This window comes from Podarcis muralis, chromosome 1, assembly GCF_964188315.1.
Source record: "Podarcis muralis chromosome 1, rPodMur119.hap1.1, whole genome shotgun sequence".
NCBI lineage: Eukaryota > Metazoa > Chordata > Lepidosauria > Squamata > Lacertidae > Podarcis > Podarcis muralis.
The window spans coordinates 27596889-27619433 of NC_135655.1; the positions used below are offsets into that span (position 1 = coordinate 27596889).

General features: G+C 43.5%; 1 protein-coding gene across 6 annotated transcripts in view; it reads left to right on the forward strand.

Annotated features, from left to right (window-relative positions):
* CEP128 (centrosomal protein 128) overlaps positions 1 to 22545 on the forward strand; it is a 190556-nt gene that overhangs the window by 4855 nt on the left and 163156 nt on the right. For 5 of the 6 annotated variants that reach the window (XM_077925062.1, XM_028718307.2, XM_028718298.2 and 2 more), the window contains exons 2-8: positions 170 to 316; positions 1773 to 1859; positions 3176 to 3299; positions 3805 to 3923; positions 4139 to 4230; positions 5401 to 5476; positions 18634 to 18750. In XM_077925062.1, coding sequence (XP_077781188.1) covers positions 176 to 316; positions 1773 to 1859; positions 3176 to 3299; positions 3805 to 3923; positions 4139 to 4230; positions 5401 to 5476; positions 18634 to 18750 — 756 coding nt within the window. In that variant the 5' untranslated portion in view covers positions 170 to 175. The remainder of the gene's footprint in view (positions 1 to 169; positions 317 to 1772; positions 1860 to 3175; positions 3300 to 3804; positions 3924 to 4138; positions 4231 to 5400; positions 5477 to 18633; positions 18751 to 22545) is intronic. The other variant, XM_028718289.2, reaches the window with a different exon arrangement.

Consider the following 22545-nt stretch of genomic DNA (forward strand, 5'->3'; position numbering starts at 1 on the left):
TAATGCCAGAGTATGATATTTTGGGACATTTCATATGCCTGTTATTTGTTCAGTCCTCCATATTCTACAAATGGTTCTACTGTTTTATTTCTTACTTGGTTCTGAAAAGTAGCTAATAAGTAATTGAAATAAATAAATATCATGGGCTGCTGTTGCTTTGTTTTTGAAGATACCAATGGCCGATTCATCCAGCGAATCTGACAACTTCCATCGTAGAATTGGGAGGCGTGGTCCTATAAGGGCAACCAGAGTCCGAAATCACGGTGGTGCTGAAGATGTTACAGAGAAGATCCATACTTTAGCAAGCACATTACAGGTTGCTAACAGAACTACATTTTTCAAAGCATATTTTTATGTTTCTTGTGCAAAGAAAAGAAAGGGCTTCAGATCCATCCACTGTGTCACATGTCTTGCGGTGCTGTATCTGTGAGAAATATTGCTAGACACTTTAAAAAGTTTGGAGCGTGTTTTGGAATAAACCAGAGAAATTACTGCAGTTATTTCTGTTAGCTGTTTTAATGCCATGTTGCATTGGCACAAAATCATCTGGGCTACAGCCCAGAAGCATTGTTACCTGCTAATAAGTTCCATTGACATCAGAAAAATAGATGAGAAAAAATATATATTCATAGAATCAGCGAGTAAGGTTATTGAAACTATAGCATATTTCTGCACCAGTCCTTAGCTGACCTCTGTATATTAATAATTTTGAGATGAAGTGATGCTGTACCTAATATTCTACACATAGTGCCTTGTGAGCACTGTGACTTTCTCCCCCACTTTTTTAAAAATATGAGTGATTGTCAACGAAATCTTGTGCTAGTGCAACAGGCTTTCCCCGCTCCCCCTGCATGTTCCCTGCACCACCCCTAAGTCTGCTGTGGTGGGAACCCTAAAACAGATTTATGGGGCATGTGGAGGGAACAACAGTGGGGAGACCCTGTTGTGCTAGATAGCAAGGAGAAATCCTTGTGCTTATGGAAAGTTCACTTTTGTTCAGTGTTGAATACACACACACACACACACACACACACACACACACACACCCCATATGTATATATTGTATCATAATGCAAGCTTGTCCTTAGCCATGATTATTGGATCAGAAACCTGCTTCAGGAATTGCATGTGCCCATTCATCTGGAGTGCACATTCCCTTCCTGTCATCTGTCACGGACCCACACGGTTGGCTTATCCACATCCATCCTCAATAAGAGCTGTCTTCATGCTGTCGCCTGTGTTCATGAAGGATATGAAACCTGTGTGCATGTTTTGATATGCAGCCTCTGTTCAGCATTTTCAAACACTGAGGTGCCTGATTTGACATTAAGCAGAGTAGGGACATGGGTGGCGCTGTGGGTTAAACCACAGAGCCTAGGTCAGCGGTTCGAATCCCCGCGATGGGGTGAGCTCCCGTTGCTCAGTCCCTGCTCCTGCCAACCTAGCAGTTCGAAAGCACATCAAAGTGCAAGTAGATAAATAGGTACCGCTCCAGCGGGAAGGTAAACGGCATTTCCGTGTGCTGCTCTGGTTCACCAGAAGCGGCTTAGTCATGCTGGCCACATGACCCGGAAGCTGAACGCCGGCTCCCTCGGCCAATAAAGAGAGATGAGCGCCACAACCCCAGTCGTCTATGACTGGACCTAATGGTCAGGGGTCCCTTTACCTTTACCTTTTAGAGTAGGAGAAGTGGCACAGGTTTACAGAGGGGTAGTGTTTGTGGTTGAGGTTTTTCTTTTAATGATGTTTTCTTTTCCCATGCTTTTCTTAAGGATACCAATCGGAACCTGAAACATGTGGACCAGATGCTGGGCCAGTATCGAGAATACAACAATGAACAGGCAGACACAATTGCAAATGTGAGCTGCTGTTGGTAAAATCTAAACTCACCAGGTTATGCCCCTAAACGTTTTGCTGGATGTACCTTCCTATTTGCTCCTCAGTATCTTGTGGTGGTGGGCTGGAACTGTAGCCAACTTTGCTCTGCTTCACTCTTTTAGGTGTGGGTGGTGGAGGAAGGCTGTGGTCTGCCAGGCCGCATGGCAGACTTGTTCTCTTTTTGCCGCCTTCCGTTCCAAGCCGAGAAATGCTATTCTTTTCATTGTTTCTGACAGCGACCTTTTCTTTCCACCTGAACCCTGCTATGCTGCAACTAGAGTATTTCTTTCATCCCCACCTTGTGTTCAGTGTGGGAAACCTCAGGCCTTGTGAGTTTCTTCAGCTAGTCCTTGGAGCTCTCCTCAGGCCGAACTGCTAACTTCCCCTGCTTCAGACCCCCAGGTGTTTTTGCCTGGCTGGAATGTGTCCTTGAACTCTGATAATGCCTCTTGCTTGTCTGCTTGGAGAAGAAAAAGGAGTGCCTGAGTGTGTGTAGAAACTAAGCTCCTTTTCCCAGGGAAATTTTGAATATGTTGCTCTGCCTGCTTTTTCCTCTGGACCTGCCTACTGCTGGCATGTGGCTCTCAGAAGATTGCCAAGAAGTGAATGTGGCCCTTGGGCAGAAACAGCTTCCCTATCCCTGCCATACAGGGATCCTTCCTATCCTAATGTAGTTAATTAATTAACAATTCAATTTTTTTTACCTGTCCTTCACTGTAAGGTCCCAGGGCAGGTTGCAACAATTTAAAATATATCATTAAAGTATTTTTGCCTTGTTTGTTTGTATTTTGTTTCTTAGAAACTCATCTCAAAAAAATGGCCTTGGTCCACCAAATCACAAACCTACCTTTGTGTCTAGAACATTCTCTCCTAGCTAGATCTAATAAACATAAGAACTCAACACCTTGTTGCAACCGAGTTAAAAACTAACAGTGCTGCTAATGTGAGCTCATGAAAGCAGATGAAAAGTATATGAATTACATGTATCATTCAGCATTTGGAGCAAATTCAAATATTCATGGGACATATCCTTCTCTGCACAGGGGACAACTGTCCCAGATAGGACTTGAACATTTCAGAAACACCTCTTCCATGGTGATACTCTGTTATGCTAAGAATTTCAGCCAATGTGTGTTTGTTGTCATGTGTGGCCACAACTGCATGCTTTTCTTAGAAGTCATATCTATTTCTCCCCCCAACCCCACAGGTGTCAGATAGCTATTCAGCTAGTTATTGTATTTGTTCGCATACAAAGTCTCTTGCTGTCCCCACCTAATGAGTCGTCATTTTAATGCAGCTTAAAGAAACACTGGAGCAGTCCATAGGTCAACTAAGAAGCCAACGGTTATTGAGAAATTCTGGAGTAAGAAGTGCATCTCTTTCAAGCTTATATCCAAGTGACCTGGATGGTGGTGCCCCAGGTATGTTTCATTTAGCTCTGGAGTATCCAAACACTTGATTTTAAAAGATGTTGTTCAATGACTTAATAAGCTAGTAGGCTGAAAGGTCTGATCCTGAAGCTGAGTCTACAATACTTTGGCCACCTCATGAGAAGAGAAGACTCCCTGGAAAAGACCCTGATGTTGGGAAAGATTGAGGGAACAAGGAGAAGGGGACGACAGAGGACGAGATGGTGGGACAGTGTTCTCGAAGCTACCAGCATGAGTTTGACCAAACTGCAGGAGGCAGTGGAAGGCAGAAGTGCCTGGCGTTCTCTGGTCCATGGGGTCACAAAGAGTCAGACATGACTAAACGACTAAACAACAACAGGCTGAAAGGTGTCATGTATGCATGAGTGTGGGGGAGGTGGACTGCTTGAGTTCACTTAAAATATAGTTATGTGACTCTTCTATCACAATGTAAACTGTGTTTATGCATATTTCTTAAGAAGGTTATGCTAATTTGCCTTTCTTTTATCTTGTGAAGAAGGTCGTCATTTCCAGCCTACCTCTCCCCTCAGAGATTATAGCGACACCCTGGGTACGCGGCGGCGGCGGTCTAGGTCTGCTGTCCGATTTGTTGACCGTGGAGATAATCCAGATCAGGTAGGTAGCCATCCTTAACAGAAGGTAATAAACACCAAGCACATTTGTGCAGTCCCAGTAAACCATAGTTTGGCTTACCATGACGTGCGAACCAGGCCGCTGTAAATGTAGTTTGCACAAATGTCTCGTGTCTATGTGTGTGTGTGTGCAATGATTTTGAGGCAAAGAAACCTATCTAAATCGATGATTTTAAACTCTGTTCTTTCCTATTGCAGCTGCACTCTTTACACCAGTCACTCAGAGATCTTAGCAGTGAACAAGTTCGTTTGGGAGACGACCTCAACAGAGAGCTTTCCAGAAGAAATCGGTATGGACAGAGTGTGACTCTGCTTGACAAAATAGTGTAGAAAATAGACTTTCCACTCAGAGCACTGGCCCTCCTCCAGACTACAAATTCCTAGTAGATTTTCACTGCTTGGTGAATTCACTGAGTGGTTCTTGTTGGGTAATAACTAGTTGATTTGAGAATCCAGTTCTAGGACTCCTTTGCATGAAACATTTTTATCATGCAGGAAAAAGTGTGAACACGTATCATATAGGAATTGCAGTTTAAGAACTCACTTTGCCATGATTACAAGGGGTTGGCAGCTTCTGCATGCAAAGAATGACAGGTACCCAATGCAGACATTGTCCTTGTGGTGAGAGCCTATACAGAGTGGGGTTGTGCCCACCTTATTAACTGAAATTCACTTTTGAATAGGGGCTTACTTTCTAATTTGGAGAAATAAAATAAAATAAAATAGGGGATTACTTCACTCTGTGTTGCCAGCTGTGAGTTTCTCCTTTCTCTACACAAAAAGTGGTAATCTAAAAAACCTCAACAGACAACAAAATAGAACAGAAATCTGTTTGTTTAGGGGGGGGTGCATATGCTATAGTGACAGGTGTTATGCAGATGTTATGTTTTATAGGCACAGTGTGGGGAGTGGGATTTGCCAACATGCCTCATGTCCCCGTGTTGGATGTCACATTCAAACTAGGCTCAGTCTAGATGGCAGGAAACCTCGGAACTGCAGATCAGATTTTGCAGATCAGAATTATGCACCCTTGGCTCTATGTTCATCGGCTTCTATTCAAGCATGATGTCTGATATGAGAACATCAGGCTTGTTGGCTCACCTGTGTGCCCCGCCCTGCTCCCCCCTAGCAAATAGACTTCCCCTATTAAGGGTAATGGTGTCTGCATAACATTAATAAATTTAGTTCTGCATTGTTTAGTTGACTTTAAAAAAAAGTAACTGCCTTTTGTTTGCTGGAAAATAAGTTCATGGCTAGTAGTACTGAATAAAGCCGTGCCCCGTTTCTTTGTTTATAACTTAGTTGTGTTGCTCTACTGGAAATTTGCTATGTGAGAGTTTCTTCTAGCCAGAAGGGCTGTGTCCTGAAGTAACGACACTTTAACAGTAATGTTAAAAGAATCATTCGCACAATATATTTAGAAATGGTTTTCGTTTTGTTTTCATGCTTCCTTTTGCAAGAAGAACTGATGCAGAAACAAAAAGGATGTTGGAAGACTTGTCTGACAAACTGAACGAATCCCAAAGACAGGATGCGGTGAGTGCCTTGAAAAATTGGCATTTTGTTGTGGGGCGGGATGGAGGTGGCTTCTTGTAGGGCTGCTTTGCAATGCTCTGTGCAGTTTGTAAACCATATTGCAAACGATGGCATGTTAAAGCACCCCTAGAGCCAGACAAAGTCTGAGCTTGTTAACTTGCTTGCCCTCTTCTCTTCTGTATATAATATCAAGACTGTCAAGTTTGGATTGTCTAAACTGGGTCAGTCAAAACATTAATCTCCTGCACAACTGGTGCTTGGCTCATGGACTGTTGAAGAAAGTGGTTAATAGTAGCAGCCCTTCACGTTGGGATAACCCTTTCCAGTGTTTCAAGGGCTTCTCGTGCATTGCAAACCTTACCTTACGATGTTGTTGTAAGTCAAGTCAGTATCCTTACCCCCCCATATTGCATATAGCAGTGGGGTGGTGTTGAGCCTGAGAGGGAATTGGCTTGCCTAAAGCCAGCTAGTGGGTATATGGCAAAAAAGAGATTCAAGCCAGGGGCTTCCTGATTCACAGCTCATCCTCTTATCCATTGGATTACACCAGCTCTCCATAAGACAAGAATGGGAAAACAGCATATAGACACATAAGGACACAAGAGACTTTGCCTCTACTGCTAAATACTAGTACAGTGGTGCCTCGCAAGACGAAAAGAATCCGTTCTGCGATTCTTTTCTTCTAGCGGTTTTTTCGTCTTGCGAAGCAATCCCATTAGCGGCTAAGCGGATTAGCGCTATTAGCGATTTAGCACTATTAGCGGCTTAGCGGGCTTAGCGGCTAAGCTGTTAAAAGGCTATTAACAGCTTAGCCGCTTTGAAAAAGGGGGAAAAAGCGGGGGGGGGGGGAATGGCGAGACTCGCAAGACGTTTTCGTCTTGCGAAGCAAGCCCATAGGGAACTTCGTTTTGCGAAGCGCCTCCGTGACGGAAAACCCTTTCGTCTAGCGGGTTTTCCGTCTTGCGAGGCATTCGTCTTGCGGGGCACCACTGTACCAGAGATGTCGTGTGATAAATGCACCCCTACAATAAAAACCCCACAATAAGAGGCTCTTGCAGTTTGCAAGCCGGTGTGGAGGAGGTAGGAAAATTTTGGGTGTTCCTAGGTCTTGAGGAAAGAAGGAAGAAATAGAATCATAGAACTGCAGAGTTGGAAGGGACCCAAGGGTCATCTAGTCCAGCCCTCTGCAATGGTGGGAGCAAGGCTGGGGGTTGGTGGGTTGGAGGATGGGCAGAGAAATACAGAAAGTAGCAGGCATTGGAAAAGAAGGAGCAGTGGCAAATACCCCACCAAAAGGACCACCCAGCCCTACAGCTATAAACTCATGAGAGGATACAGTGGTACCTCAGGTTACATACGCTTCAGGTTACATACGCTTCAGGTTACAGACTCTGCTAACCCAGAAATACTGCTTCGGGTTAAGAACTTTGCATCAGGATGAGAACAGAAATTGTGCAGCGGTGGTGCGGTGGCAGCAGGAGGCCCCATTAGCTAAAGTGGTGCTTCAGTTTAAGAACAGTTTTAGGTTAAGTATGGACCTCCAGAACGAATTAAGTACTTAACCTGAGGTACCACTGTATTAGTATAGTTGGGAGGACCGTAGCTCACTAGCAGGGCATCTGCAGAAGGTTCCGGGTTCAGTCCCTGGCACCCACAGGGAGTGTCCCCTGTCTGAAACTCCTGAGAGCTCCTGCCAGGCAGTGTAGATAACATTGAGCTAGGTGGACACAATGGTTTGACTCCATGTAAAGCAGCTTCCTATGTTTTGAATGATGGACTCCTCCTCTCCTGTTTAGTTTGTTGCTTTCTTTCTTGATGCAATGCCCTCTTGCTCAGAGGCCCATGTTTTCAGCAATAGCACTGGCACTATTAGCATGAGAGCGGGAGCGCTTTCTAATGTCCCTGACGGCCTTAAGTCTTTCAACTTCTTCTGATCAGCCGCTCAAATTCAACAGAATGGACTTTCCCCCCCGAGGGACAAATGACATGTTTTACTGTAGCTGTATTAAACAATGCCCCGATGGATGCTCCTTGCTTGCAAAGGGCTCACAGGAGGAGAGACAGCGGATGAGCGGGGATTAAATCCTGCCGCCTTGGCTGCGCAATCCTATTCCCTCCTGACAGGAGAGCACGCAGCCAATGGAGGCTTAAACCCCAGCCTCCTACCCAACAATAAGTCTTGGATATATTTATTTGTGGTGACCCACTATACAACACTCCTGCTGGTTATAAGCAGTCTTACGCAGTGCTCAAATGTACCTCGGTAAAGAATGGTTTGACATGGGCAGCGATATGTAACATGCAACATTGCGACAACCAAACTAACAAGGACGGCTGTGGATTTGTCCTTGAAGAAGATAGCGATGACAACTTTTATCCTTAGCTAAAATATTTGGGAAAACATATTTCAGCTTTCCCTATTCTTGAGGATTTGTGGAAGAAGTTTTGACAACAACATACCAACTTAATAAAAAGTGTTGTCATGGAATCAAAGCACTCTTTCATTTTCATCCCCTTGGCTTTTTATTGCACATAGAATCCGTTGCATCTGTCAAATTGTTTTACTCAGTTTGTTGCTCACACTTGAGTATTACATGTTTTTGCCTGTTTATCTTTAAATGCTGAAGGTGCTTTTTTCCCCAGAGGAAATGACTTATTACTGACAGCAATCATGTCTAGAAATTTTACCACAGTCATAGGCTGTAAACAAAGACAGTACCTAATTTAATCCTTCAAGGTGATACCTCTACCCTTTTGTAAAGATCTGGAAGGACATAAGTTCACAGATTAAGTGGGGTGAGGTAAGAGTATTTTATACAGTGGTATCTTGGTTTACGAACTTAATCCGTTCCTGAAGTCCGTTCTTAAACCAAATCTGTTCTTAAACCAAGGTGTTCTTTCCCTAATGATGCCTCCCACTGCCGGTGCCCTTCCACTGTTCACAACAGAGGTGCCCTTCCACCGTTCGGCTTCCATTCGTAGACCGAAGTAAAGTTTGCAAACCGGAACACTACTTCCAGTTTGGCGGAGTTTGTAAACCAAATAGTTCGTAAACGGGACTTTTTGTAAACCGAGGTACCACTTTATATGGAATGTTACCTCAATTGCTGATCAGTGTCAGACAGTGGGCTATATGATGAAAACTTTAGTGTGTTAAACAGAAGACAGGCTATATTTTGGCTTCTCTGGACTATTGTCCAAAAATAAAATCTCAAAATTAATATTTTCCAGCTCATGTGACTTACTCCTGACATCAGATGTGACCGAAAGGCTATAAAAACAACCCATAACTGCAACCCTAATTCATTTATTTAACCCAAATAGTAATGGCCACCCATTCTGGCCCATAGACCATTTCCGCTGTGATATCAGTATGCGCTTTTTAAAATTATGTGGATCTATGGAATAAAGATAATCAAAATGCAATCTAAAAAAAAGAAGACATTTAAAAGCTTGCTTTTCATTGCTCAGAAGCCCTAAAATCAAAACAAATCTCAGTCGGAAAGGCTGAGTTTTTGAGAGTTGCATTGAAAGACAACCCATGGTAAGCCTCAGGGTTAAACTTAACCCCCCGCATTGCAGCACAATCTGCAAATGAGAAAACATCATGGAGTGACATGTCTTCAGATTATTACTTGTGTAATGGGGGAACCGCTGTGTGTAAAATTAAATACTGACATCAAAGCCTCACAATGTTATCATTCCCTGTTGGCTTTGCAAATAATAATAAAAGAGTTACATAAGTCAAAGGGAGCTGTGAAAATGTGTGTTTGCGTGTGATACAGGTGAGGCAGTAGTTGTTGGTTTTTTAAAACAAAAAAAGTCTTTAACTGAGCAGGCCTCAGCCTTATGGACGTCTGCTATTGGAGGTAGTAGGCCTCTGAATGCTGCTTGGTGGGGATCAGAAGTGGGTGAGTGCTGTGCCCATGTCTATCTTATGAGTTTCTTTCTGAGGCATCTGGCTGGCCCTCTTACTGGTAGAGCACATCCTTTGCATACAAAATTTCCTAAGCTTCAGTCCCTGGCATCTTCAGTTAGGGCTGGGAGAGGCATCTGTGGGTAAGAGACAGAGACAGATGGACCAAATGGTCTCATTCTGTATCAGGCAACTTCTGTGTATCTTTTAAAAATAAACGTCTCTGCACCCAAACCCAGCCTCTTGCCTTCCATAGATATTTTTTTTTTTAAATATCATTTGCAATAATTTCTAACAGAAGGCTTATTCCATTTCCGAAGAAGAAATTCAGGAAGTTTCGGAAAGTGCTGAGATGAGGGACACTTGTGCCAACTGGAAGTCTTCATTATTTCTACAAATTTACAGTACAATGCAGTATGATGTTAGCATGCAGGCAAGTACTGTCAACATAGTAATTAAAACTGATCTGGAGCTGCCAAGGCAAAAAGAACAAAGAACAATTTTGTGGCACACAGCTCTGTTTGTTTGTTTGTACTTGTTACGTTACAGTGATTAATTATTCTTGATGAAGTTGGCCGATTTTGTCTACGCATGCCAGAGGATCCATGCAGAGCGGGGGAAGCAATAGGCAAGCTTGTGCAGGGCGGGGGGGGGGGGGGGCAGCCCTCAGGCTTTGCAGAAGTGCATAAAAACCTTTATTTTTGTGGAAAGAAACTAAGCAGAGGGAGGACTGAAAAGAGCCCAGTGAGAATGAAACATGCTTAGCGACTACAGGCTGCAGGCTACAGTGTTTGTTGGGAAGCGGGGGTGGGGAGAGCAAAAAACAGTGGAGGGGAGAATGGACTGTCCAGAAAGAGGGCCTAGGTGGCTGAAATCCCAAACAGGGTCAGTCTACATGCCAACATTTTCTTGCAGGTCCCATTTCACAGAATCATAGAAATGTAGAGTTGGAAGGGATCCCGAGGGTCATCTAGTCCAACCCCCTGCAATGTAGGAATCTCAACTAACAAAACAACAACAAATAAACCTATGGTCACATAAAGCATCATCAGTAAACACTTGAGACATAACCAGCTGTGTTCTTAAATAAATAAGGTATACTAGTCATTGTATCAAATTGTAAATTTCAACAGAAGTAACTCATAAAGTTCAACAAACGAACAAAGCAGAAGACCCAGTGGATCAGATCATTCTCTAGTCAGTTCTAGTCAAATCCTTTCACAGTACAGTGGTACCTCGGGTTACGTTTGCTTCAAGTTACACACTCCGCTAACCCAGAAATAGTGCTTCAGGTTAAGAACTTTGCTTCAGGATGAGAACAGAAATTGTATGCTGGCGGCGCAGCGTCAGTGGGAGGCCCCATTAGCTAAAGTGGTGCTTCAGGTTAAGAACAGTTTCAGGTTAAGTACAGACCTCCGGAACGAATTAAGTACTTAACCCGAGGTATCACTGTAGTAGCTGCTACTATGTTGTAAGATCCACTGTGTTGTAATATCACATATATGCTTTAACTACTGATGAAGCCCAGGATAGCGAAACAAGGCCAATATTCCGGAAATCCTTGTCTAGACTCTGTGAAAGGATTTTGTGGAACTGTAACAACCTTTCATGTGGATTGTTTGGACTTTATGAACAGACAGGTGGAATAGACACCATTACATGGATGGACCTTATGCATGAACTGACTAGAGAATGGTCTGATCCACTGGGTCTTCTGCTTTGTTCGTTTTTTGAACTTTATGAGTTACTTCTGTTGAAATTTACAATTTGATACAATGAATAGTGTACCTTATTTATTTAAGAACACATCCGGTTACTTCTCGTGTTTTTATTGATGGAATCTCAACTAAAGTATCCATTACAGATGGCCACCCAACCTCTCCTTCAAAAGCTTCAATGCAGGAGAGGCCACCACCGCCTGAGGGAGTCCGTTCCACTGCTGAACAGCTCTTACTGCCACAAAGTTCTTCTTAGTTGGAATCTTTCTTGTAACCGGAAGCCATTGCCTCGAATCCTACCCTCCAGAGCAGGAATAAACAAGCTGGCTCCCTCTTCCCTTGAGATATTTGAAGATGACTGTCATATCTCCTCTCAGTCTCCTCTTTTCCAGGCTAAACATCCCCAACTCCTTCAACCGTTCTTCATAAGGCTTGTTTTTCTTTTTTCTTTATCGTTTACGGTTTGTGTGCTGTTAAAGATGAATGCAATTTATTTTTATAATTAGGAAAATAGGAAGCTGTTTTATAGTGAGTCTATGACCACTTGTCCGTGTATCTCTGTATTGTCTGCAATGACTAACAGTGTTTTTGGGTAGGGAACATTCTTAGCTTTAGCTGGGGATTGAACCTGGGACCTTCTGCAAGCCAAGCAGATGTCCTGCAGTGGATTTCTGTATCTTTTGTTGCCATGTCTATTAAAATGGCTGCTCTCCAGGGGCGTGTGGGCTTGTTGATTATGCTGCTAAGAGCCTGTGACACTTACACATTTCTTTATCAGATGCATGAAAAGGACAGTAAGGATGTTGGAAATATATAGAATGTGTGATTTGTTAAGATTACTTTGTAAACCTAAAGGGGGGAGAACAGCTGTTAGCGCTGCTTCCAACTATGTTGATACAAATCCTGAAAACTCATTTGAATTTTACCATGCATATATATCACCCTGAAACATGGGTGGCTTTGAAGGGTTTGCGATATGTTTCCCTGTACAAAAACCTGAGCATTTTGTTGGGAAAACTCTGGCATCTGAGGATTTGCAGTCATTAGCCCTATTTTAGTTCTTTGATCTCTGCTCTCCCCACATATGAGATATCTGCATTGAATTAAAGTGCCTTGAATTAAATTGCATTGAATTAAAACAGTAGTAGATTAGTATTATCTGTAGTAATCCAAGAGCAACATTATTTGCACTTGAATTTCAAATCCGTTTATTTGTCTAAGGAAACTAGGAAGGATGCCCATTCCCAGCCTTGAATTTTGCGATAATTAATAAAACTTCTGCAATCAACTTACACAAACACTGTAACTATTTTGTTTTAGCAGAGAGCAGGTATGGATTTTTATTTTTTTTGCAGATGACGTAGTGCTATATTTAACAAATGCTCACAGTAACAAAGATGAAATTGATAAAGTTGTTTGGTGACATACATAAGCTTAGACAAAGCAGCAGTTATTGGATCATATGTTAAGAAAGCATTTTGCATCAACAATAACTTTTTCTAAGTGAGTCCAGTCACACAACTAGGGATATTATTTAAGCAAAATTACGTTACAAGAATACCTTTCCAACTTGGATGTTGAAAAAATCAGAATTCTATTGTTAGGGGACAGAATTTTAGAATATCCTTTTTGAGACAGAATTAGTGCAGCCATAATTAATATTTTTCCCGTTTAACTTCTAGTGCTGAGGAATTTTCATGTTTCATTAGGTTTTAAAGGAGCAGCAAGGAATGCAGAAAAAAGGTCTCAGTTTATTTTTCATTGCAAACAAGCAAGTTGTGAAGGGACAGATGAGGAGGTTGGTGTGTAAAGGGAAGGGGGTTTGGCTAGGTGTGGGGGAAGGGCAGTTGGCAAAGGGGTTGGTGGATGAGCTGACAAGTGGAATGAGCGATGGGGGCATCTGCCAGTTAATAAAATTTATGAAACCAACTTAGTAGAAAGTGGTAGTTCGAACAATTAATGAAATTATAAATCGAAGGCTTGTGCATGATCCAGCAACGTGCCCCCATATTATGAATTGAGCTTTCCCAGAAACTATGCGTGTATTCCCTTTTGTGCAGGTGCGCTGATGGGTACATAGCAGCTTTGGAAATTTCTACAGCATTAGCTGGAGAATTGGCATCTCCACAGCCCATCCTGGTGCCAGGGATGGTTCCCACAGGTGCTTAAATGCACACGAGCAGCACCAGTTTAATAGTTGTCATTGAAACAGTGCTGATGGGTTGGGGAAGGGGGTGGGGGCGAGATCCCTTCCCCAGACAGTCACAAGTATTGCTTGTTTGGGTTGGGGATGAAGGCATTTGAGAGAGTTGACTCTCACCAGCACTTTGCAGAACATGGCATGCCTTTGCCTTTTGGCTTCTTTCTGGGAATCCGCTTTGGCTGCTGTGGCTGAATAGTTTAACGGTGAGAATTTGGGAATGGCCATGAGGACTGTTTTGGCCTCAGCAGCCAGTCTTGGCTTCTGATGTGTCTTTGTATAGTCCTTTGTCCAAGTTTCCTTATACTCTTCCCAGATGACTTTTGGACTGTGAAGTCTACCTGAGATTTAGGCTCCAGGCCCCTCTTGAGCTTGAAAGACCTCAAGGTTTTACAAAGGGAGACTGGGACTCTGGAGCAAAGCATCAAGAAGCAGCGTGAAGACCCCTTTCGCTGTGAGCGAAACCCATAGGTGTGCAGCGCAGGCAACTGACAAATGTGCCACCATCTTCTGATCTTGTGCTGGTCTCAGTAAAGCGTGGAATTTCAGAGATTTATAGACCTGATCCTCTATTGACAAAGGGCAGGCCATGGAGCAGGGGTGGCTAACCTGTGTCTTTCCCTCTGGTTGGGCTCCCCCTCCCTCCAGCCCTTTCATGTGTGTGCAGCAGGACTCTTGACACTCTCCTCACCTCCAGCAGCATCCACTTGTGCTGCTCAACAAGCTGTTCTTGAAACTCGAGGGAGCTTTGTGAACAGAGCTGGACAAACTGTAAGGACCTGTGACCTAAATACAAATGAGGAACCCTTGGCTTGCAAATGGATGCAGTGGCGCATTCTCAAGTGGGTTTTCTGATTCTACTGCCGTGTGTTCTGCAGAAGCAAAATTCCGTCTATTGTTGGATTGCATTTGCTAGAGCAGCACAAGCCTGAAAACACCTGTCTCATGTCCGACATGTGTAGTTGTGCTCTAGCCTTGTATGCAGCCATTGCCTGCGTAAGGGGCTGGTTGTGAGTTGGGGCAACTGTCTCCCCGACACTTCTAGAATACAACCTCTGCCCCCTCCTTATTTGATGTTTCATCCTTGGAATTCCTATGTTGGAAGTTTACGTATTTTTATTCTTTTGACTGAAGTTCCTGTTGATTGCATACTGTGGATTGCAATTTCAGTTCTCTCAAGTTCTGTTCCATGGCTACAGCTGCTTAGACTTTTAACTGCCCTTGACTCTAGCGTGCTGTTTTTTAAGTACTTGTAATGATTGGTTTCTTTTGGAGCGTTGCTTGAAAACCTTCCATCTAATGTTGTTTGAAAAGTAATTTAGCTCCAATAAATCGGGAATTAACCTTCAGTAATCATGGATTAATCATCCATTCTTGATACTTTTTAAATGTCTTTCCCTAAAAGAGAAAGCAAGGAGAGTACTTTCCTCAACAGTGTAGCTCAGATTGCTTTTGCAAAGAACACAGAATGCCAATGAAATAAAGGACTATATATATGTATAACAATCTTAGGTGTTTTTAAAAACAGGGGTTCGGTTCTGAAGAACCGTGAGCAGAAGGGGGAAAAGCATTACTGCTATTTCGTCAGCTCTGTGATGCTGCACTGTAAAAAAAAGTCTCCCATTTGCATGCGTTTAAACTAGGAATTGCATTATAACGTGATTAGCAAGGTGAACAAGGAAGATACAGGGTGTGCAGCATATAAACTCTAGTTGCTCTTTGAAAAAGGGCTTGTGCAAAGTCTTGCATAAGAGTCTGAGCATTGGCAAGGACTTTGCTGAATTTGGGGGTCATTCCTCGCGCATCCTCCTTCTTCCAGGTTGTAAACTGTTCTTCTATGAGTAGGTGATGTTTTTGGCGAGCGAAAGGGCACTTTGAGACTCAAGCCAAGGAGATGACATTGGTGTGTTCGGTTAAATTATGAATTTAGGGCTGACCTTTTTGTTGCGGCAATTCCAACCAAGTATAAATGGTAAAGAAGCAGTTTAAAGACGGTGGAAACTATAGCATAGTTTCAGTAAGTGCAGACATTTTGGAAGGAAACCCACAACCTATACTACATCTAACCTTCATAATTGTGGACGTTGGTTATGATTGTAGTGCCAACTCCATATATGACTTAACATTTATTGTTTGCAAATCATATGGATAAATGTTGCTGCAAAATGTACTATGACGCCATGAATACAGCTCTTCAGCATGGAAACTGCAATAAAAAGCAATAACTACCATAAAGCTATAATAAGTCCCATGTTTGCATAGAATGTTCAACTCCCTGCTCACTGCTAGAGGGCAGTGTCTGCAAATAGATGAGGAAAGGAAAGAATGAAAACCGCAATCTAGGGAAGTATTATTTTCCTGTTTTCTTTCCCTGTAAAGCAAAGAAATAATTACAGCAAATAATTCTTCTGATCATATTACTGCAGTTACTGATTCATTCAGTCATATTTTTTATTATTTTAAGGCCAGAGGCTATTCTAGTTCAGTTCTTGATTTGTCATTTAGCAAAGTTACAACAACAAAAATCCTGGCAGTGGTATATGGAATTTCAGTGTGGTTTCACAAAAATCTAATTTTCACATTATGGTAAGTTGTCTCTGATCCAGTTCCACATGTGTACAACCAGTGACCCTAGATGGGGTTGCACATTTCCATCCATATCAAAAGACTCATCCTGCCATTCTAATGTGGTCCAAATGTGAGTCTTGTCATCCAGATGCACATTTGCACCTGGCATACCTGCAGGCTTGTGAAACCTGCTTCCGCCTATGAATCTCTCTTTGCTCTATTAGGGTGGCAGTGTGATCATACTTGACCAAGGATTTGTCAACACACACACACTCACACACATTTTGTTTGAAGGCCCATGGCTCTGCAACCTTGTTGTAAATAATCAGGTCAGGATCTGAATGGGAGACCACTTGGGGTCCCATTAAGCTCCACAAGATAAAAAATTGTAAGAAGTATATTGCTGGATTCTAAGACAAGACAAGTTCTGCATATTTTATTTGTCATAATTAGATTTGCTTTATTGAGTTGTGAGAAATAGCTATGCAGGGCAGTGGAGCCTCACTGGTGACCAGATTTCCAGCTCATTCCAGCTCTGGCTTCTGAGGCTTCTCCAGGTTATATTCTCAAGGCTGTAATCAAATGTTCCTCCTGCTTTTTTTTCCTTTTAAGAAGAAGAAAGTTGAGATTCTCTTCACCCAAATGCTGCACATGTACCGTGTGGGTGCAGACATGCCACACACAGACATGATAATGGCCTGTTCCTCTGAAGCTTTCTTTTCCTGCCTTTGTGTTCAAATATTTTGGAGGCCCCAAGTCGCAAGGTGGTTAGATTGGTCTCAACTAGGGCCAGGGCCTTTTCAGTACTGGCCCCGACTTGGTGGAACGCTCTGTCACAAGAGACTAGGGCCCTGCAGGACTTGACATCTTTCCACAGGGCCTGCAAGACAGAGCTGTTCCACCTGGCCTTTTGTTTGGATTCAGTCTGACCCTTATGTTTCCCTCCCCTTATGGTTTTGATCTATGGGCTACTTTTAAAATGAGGCTGCATTTTAAATTGCATTTTAACCTGTATTTTAAATTGTCCCCCCCGCATTATGTTTTTACTGTAATTTTACTGGTGTTAGCCGCCCTGAGCCCGGGGAGGGTGGGGTATAAATAAAATTTATTATTATTATTAACCTTGTAAGGTAAAGGTAAAGGGACCCCTGACCATTAGGTCCAGTTGTGACCGACTCTGGGGTTGCAACGCTCATCTCGCTTTATTGGCCGAGGGAGCCGGCATACAGCTTCCGGGTCATGTGGCCAGCATGACTAAGCCGCTTCTGGCGAACCAGAGCAGCGCACGGAAACGCCGTTTACCTTCCCGCTGGAGCCGTACCTATTTATCTACTTGCACTTTGACGTGCTTTCGAACTGCTAGGTTGGCAGGAGCTGGGACCAAGCAACGGGAGCTCACCCTGTTGTGGGGATTTGAACCGCCGACCTTCTGATCGGCAAGTCCAAGGCTCTGTGGTTTAACCCACAGCGCCACTCGCATGCAAAGCAGTACATGGTAACAAGGAGGAAAGCTCACATGTGGCAGTGGTCAACGGGTCAAAAGAACCCAGTCTGTTACCGAAGAGACTTCGGGTTTTAGCAGATGCAGATTGATTGCAATGCTTTTTAAGTTCTTCAGGGCTCAGGATACGCCCCCAAGTGAATTAAGCAGCTCCACCCAAACACCCTGGGCAAGGCCCTGAAATTAGGCAAGGGAGAGAAAGACTTATAGAATCATAGAAATGTAAAATTGGAAGGGACCCTGAGGGGTCATCTAGCCCAGCCCCTTGCAATGCATGAATCCTGCCCATAACCATCCCTGGGTGGGCTTGAACCACAAACCTTCTGGTTAACAGCCAGACGCACTGACCCATTGTGTCACAGACTCCAAAGAAAATGCTGCCTTCGGCCGGGGTCCCATGTGAATCAAACCTACAATGAGACTCAGTCTCCAAGGCAGCCCAAATTTGTTTGCTGCATTTATATACCGTATATACTCGAGTATAAGCCGATTTTTTCAGCACATTTTTATGCTGAAAAAACCCCCCTTGGCTTATACTCGAGTGAGGGTCCTTTAGGGCTGCTCCTTCCTCCTCCGCCTTTGCCGCTGTCAGTGGCGGAGGAGGAGGAACGAGCAGCCCGAAAGCAGCCCTTTCAGGCTGCTCGTTCTTCGTCCGCCACTGCCTCCACCACCAGGTTTGTGGTGTGGTGAACCGGTTTATACTTGAGTCAATAAGTTTTCCCAGTTTTTTTGTGGTAAAATTAGATTCCTCGGCTTATATTCGGGTCGGCTTATATTCGAGTATATATGGTAGCATCTTTCTGCCAACGTACCTGAGGCAGATTACATTTTTAAAAGACTAAGACAAATAAATGGCATGGAGTGCAAGGCCTGAGGAGGTGGAGACAGTCCAACTGGAGCCGGTCCGGTAGTTGTCTTTGCTTCCTTGCTTTGCGTTCTTTGTCCTTCCCGTGGGGCAGGTGAAGGGAGGTGGTGTTGGAGGGCACAGACGACCTGAGTGTAGCTTTCCCCTTGTCCCTTGCCCCTTGCCCCGGCCTTGTCCCTGTGCCCTCCCCCCTCTTGTTTTTCCTCATCTTTACCACAAGACAGATAGGCATTTCATTGCTAACAAACGGAGGACTTCACAATTGTATTTAGGCCTTTGCATTTACTTTGCTAGAAAAACGAGCAGTATTTTTTTTTTTTTTTTTAAACTTTCAATACCATGCTAACGGAAGAATTTCCCTTCTCCCCAACCCGCCTTTTTCACTGAAGGTGTCGGAACAGGTGGAGAGGAGGCTTCAGGAGATAGAACGAGAAATCCGCTCGGAAAGGCAGCTTGTGGAAAGACGTCAGGATCAGCTGGGACACATGTCTCTGCATCTGCAGGAGGTATGCAAAGCAGTCGAGTTTTTTTTTAAATACGTACAGAACTGCATATCTATCTGGTCCTTGCTCCTTGTCTAGTTTGAGCTAATTATTTCAAGGAATGACTGCCATTTTTGCAGATGCATTTTGTTGTGCATCAAGCGAACTGTCAGACAGCCATACATGAAAGGGGTTCTCTTCCCTGAGGCAGCGAGTATTTAAAGCGTTTTTTTGGTTCTGAGCAGGCTTTGGGGGTTTTTTGTGTTTCTTTTTAAACATCTTCAGTTACACCTAAGATTTAAACTGTTAAAAAACGCTGTTAACAACCACCTTGTGAATACTGCTCTCTTGAAGCCTAAATATGATGTAATGAATAGCCGGTTTCCTCGTGCTGTATAATCAGCTTTGCTTGAAGCAAAATGCATCTGGCAGAGTACAAGAGTTTGTGCTGTGGAGACAAACTGAGCTATTGTTCGCTTTTTGAAAAGGCAAATTAAGGCCCTTTTGGCCCTCTCTTAGAAAAGAGTGTGTGAAATGCCTGCAAGAGTGGTAGAGAAATTACTCCACCCTAACTAACACTTGCAAACCTCGGGGAGATAAAATGCGTACTTTGTAATTTTAGATTTAATTTAAGTGCTTGGGCGATTATTTGGATAGTCATCTCTGACTGACTTTACTCTGGTGTCTCACAGAGTCTATGAAAAGTTTAATTTCATATTTGGTTGCCTTAATACATGTGGTGACCTATGTGCTTTTTAAAAAAAAGGCAATTGCAGATTATACAGTGCAGTATAAGCCGGTGAGGATTAATTTAGATTGACACTTTCTGTTCTGAAAGAGTGACTCTCCTTTCGGAGGTCACATTAAAGAAGAAAAAGAGAGAAAGTAGCATACATTTTAATTTGGGTAAAGATTCATGTGCTCTTCTTGGGTCAAAGACTTTTGAATTCTCTGTCTTTAAATTTCACGGAATGGTGGTAAAAGGTTGTGATCCATTAGAGTGGAGAGAAAATGAAGGTGCACAGTAAATTTCTGCACAGTAAATTCTCAAATGGGCTAGCAATTTATTTATTTTTTCCAGATGTTTGTCACTTTTTCAGGAGCTATGTGCATCATTTGGTACCGGCAATAGCCAATTGATTTGCAACCGCGCAAGTGCGCATTGCACCGAACCCCAAAGTGACTTTAAAAATGGCAGATGTGAACCCAGAGAGGGCAAAAAAGAAAATGTGAAAACAATGTCTGGCTATCCCATGAGCCTTTGTAAATGCAATCCCAGGAGCCCTTGCACCGACTTCTGAGGCATGTGGAGAGTTATTGAGTTTGAGCAAGGAGGTTTGGAGGGAGCGATTCTGGTGTTTTCAGGCTTTGCCAATCGTGTTTCAATTATATGCAATTTCACTGATGAACGTGATGCCTTGGAATGTAACCTCCATGTAACTTGGGAGTTGCCTATGCTGTTGTTTCCAAACCTCTGTATGCATTTTTTTAAAAAAGAACAATAGCAGGGGTCCACTGCCAACCACTGTAGCCCCCTGGCCCAGCTTCATACTCCTGGCTGTCATTTGCCTCTGTTGGAAGGTTGCAGAGCTGATGAACCAGGGCTTGCGTTATGTTCTTACCACTTTCCCTGAACTGTGCTTATCATGAGGCTTTGATCGAATAAAAGAAATTTGACCAGCACTCAAAGCCAAGGGATGCCACTGTATAATAAAGAATGGTTTGCCTGGCTTTCGCTCCAGGGGGGTAACTTTGGTTATGCTAACACAGCGGTTTGACTTCACCCTCAGAGGCGCACTCCATTGTCTCTTGCGACAGACAGAAGCCAACTAACTAACTAACTAACTAACTAACTAACTAACTAACTAACAGCTAGTCAACGCATGTATGTATTTAGGGTAAGAATTGATTTCCTGCCATTTGAATTGATTTACATGGGATTAAATTTGCTTCTCAGAGTTTATCTTTTCAGTTGCTTTCAAATCTTTACGACGCCAATGCATTTTGAGAAAAAAAAAAGCCTGCAGAATCTCTGTGGCCACTAGGAGCCAGTGTTTTGCCATCCGTGAAGAGCAAGGGGGCTGAGCAAATCCCATTTCACAGTTTCAAACCTTGTTGGAATGTGCTGAATTTCTTTTCTCTTTTTAGTAGTGATGGCATAGAGGTGCGCATTTTATTTATACCCCCTACAGTCCGGCCTGCAGTTAAACGTATAATTTCTTTATGTGTGTTGCATTCTGGAGTGCTAATTGTTGTAAGGGCACTCTAAAATGCTTTCCAATTTCTCTTCCCACCCCCCAATTTTGTGATTTGGACTTTTGACGTTTTTATGTTTTTCTTGAACTAATGCCTAAAGAGAGGCGTTAGGGGAGGTGTGTGGAGGGGGGAGCAACTGAGCTCCTGGGTGTTGGGGTCATTTCTTGAGGAAGTGAACATAATGAGGAACTGTGTATTCTGCGCTCAGGCAAAGGGTCTAACTAGTCCAGCATTTTGTCCCCAACTTGTTCCCTGATTGGCCAACAGTAGCTATGGTGAAAATAAAGAGTGAGCTGAAGATCACCTTCCCACAACACACTGTCTGCATCCCCTAAGACAGTAGTGGTGAATCTGTTGCCCTCCAAATGTTGATGGACTTCAGCACCAGCCAGCATGGCCCAATGGTTAGCAACAATGCAAATTGCAGTTTGGCAATAGCTGAAGGGACCCCTGTTCACCACCCCTAATCTAAGAGGCATTCCCCAGTTCAGGACTGTAACTGGCTTGTCCCACTGTCCATTCTTCAGATCTTCTTGCATTGCTCTTCTAGTCTCATTGGAGAGAAGTCCTCAGTCCCCTACAGCTGGTCCCAAGGGCCAAAATGGGCTGTGCTTCAGACATTGTATTTATTTATTCATTCCTTTAATTTGTCAGTCACTTTATCTTGCCTAGGGTAACCCAAACCCAACCAAACAAATAGACAATAAGCCCCACATAGACACGTTAAAACCAAGAGAAATGCATTAAAAAGATCCCACCCACAAAGGGATGCACTACACAAATATAATCCAGAGATGGATTAAAGTGTGATAATGTAGTGCTAGACAAATGGATGATGAATATGTTCAGTGCCCATAGCCATCATTTCTGGCCCTGCCTAGCCCTGGACGTGTCACAACCCTTCTTAATGCAGCAGGAGCCTTGAGCTCCTCCAGTGGTGGAGGAGAAGAGGATGCTTCTGGTGCTGGTCTGCATAGCATCTGTTCCCTCTCAGTGTCTCCTGGGCCATGGAAATACCCTTTCCCTTCCATGAACTTGTCAGGTGGTAAGCAGTGGGGCCTGTAGACACCTGGCTTTTTGCCTCTTGTCAGTGCTGAGTGATTTTTATCAAGGAGAAGAGTTGTGCTGGCTGGGCAGATCATTGGAAAAACTTGCCAACCGGGCCCAGGGATGGTGGTGTTTCTGAGGATGCTCCTAACTGGCCTGCACAACTTAAATGTTTTAAGTAAGCCCACCCCTACCCCCTGCAGGAACTTACATAAGATCAATGGAAACAAGACAGTCCCTGCCCAGAAATTTACAATCTCAGGGTTGCTTCCTTAGATTGTCAGTTCTTATATTGATCAGCTGGAATGGAGGGAAGGAGGAGTCAAGAAGAGCTGATCTCAGCAGGGCTGATGGAGTGGTCCTGCTTTCCCCCTCTCCCTCTGCCAGGTGGCAGTTGATGGAGGAAGGAGCTAAATGGGGCTGGTCCTCCAGGCAAGCTGATGCAATGGTCCTGCAGCCCCACCTTTCCTTCTGCTATAGCTTGACAGAATGCTGCTGCTTGGTCCTCTGTAAAAG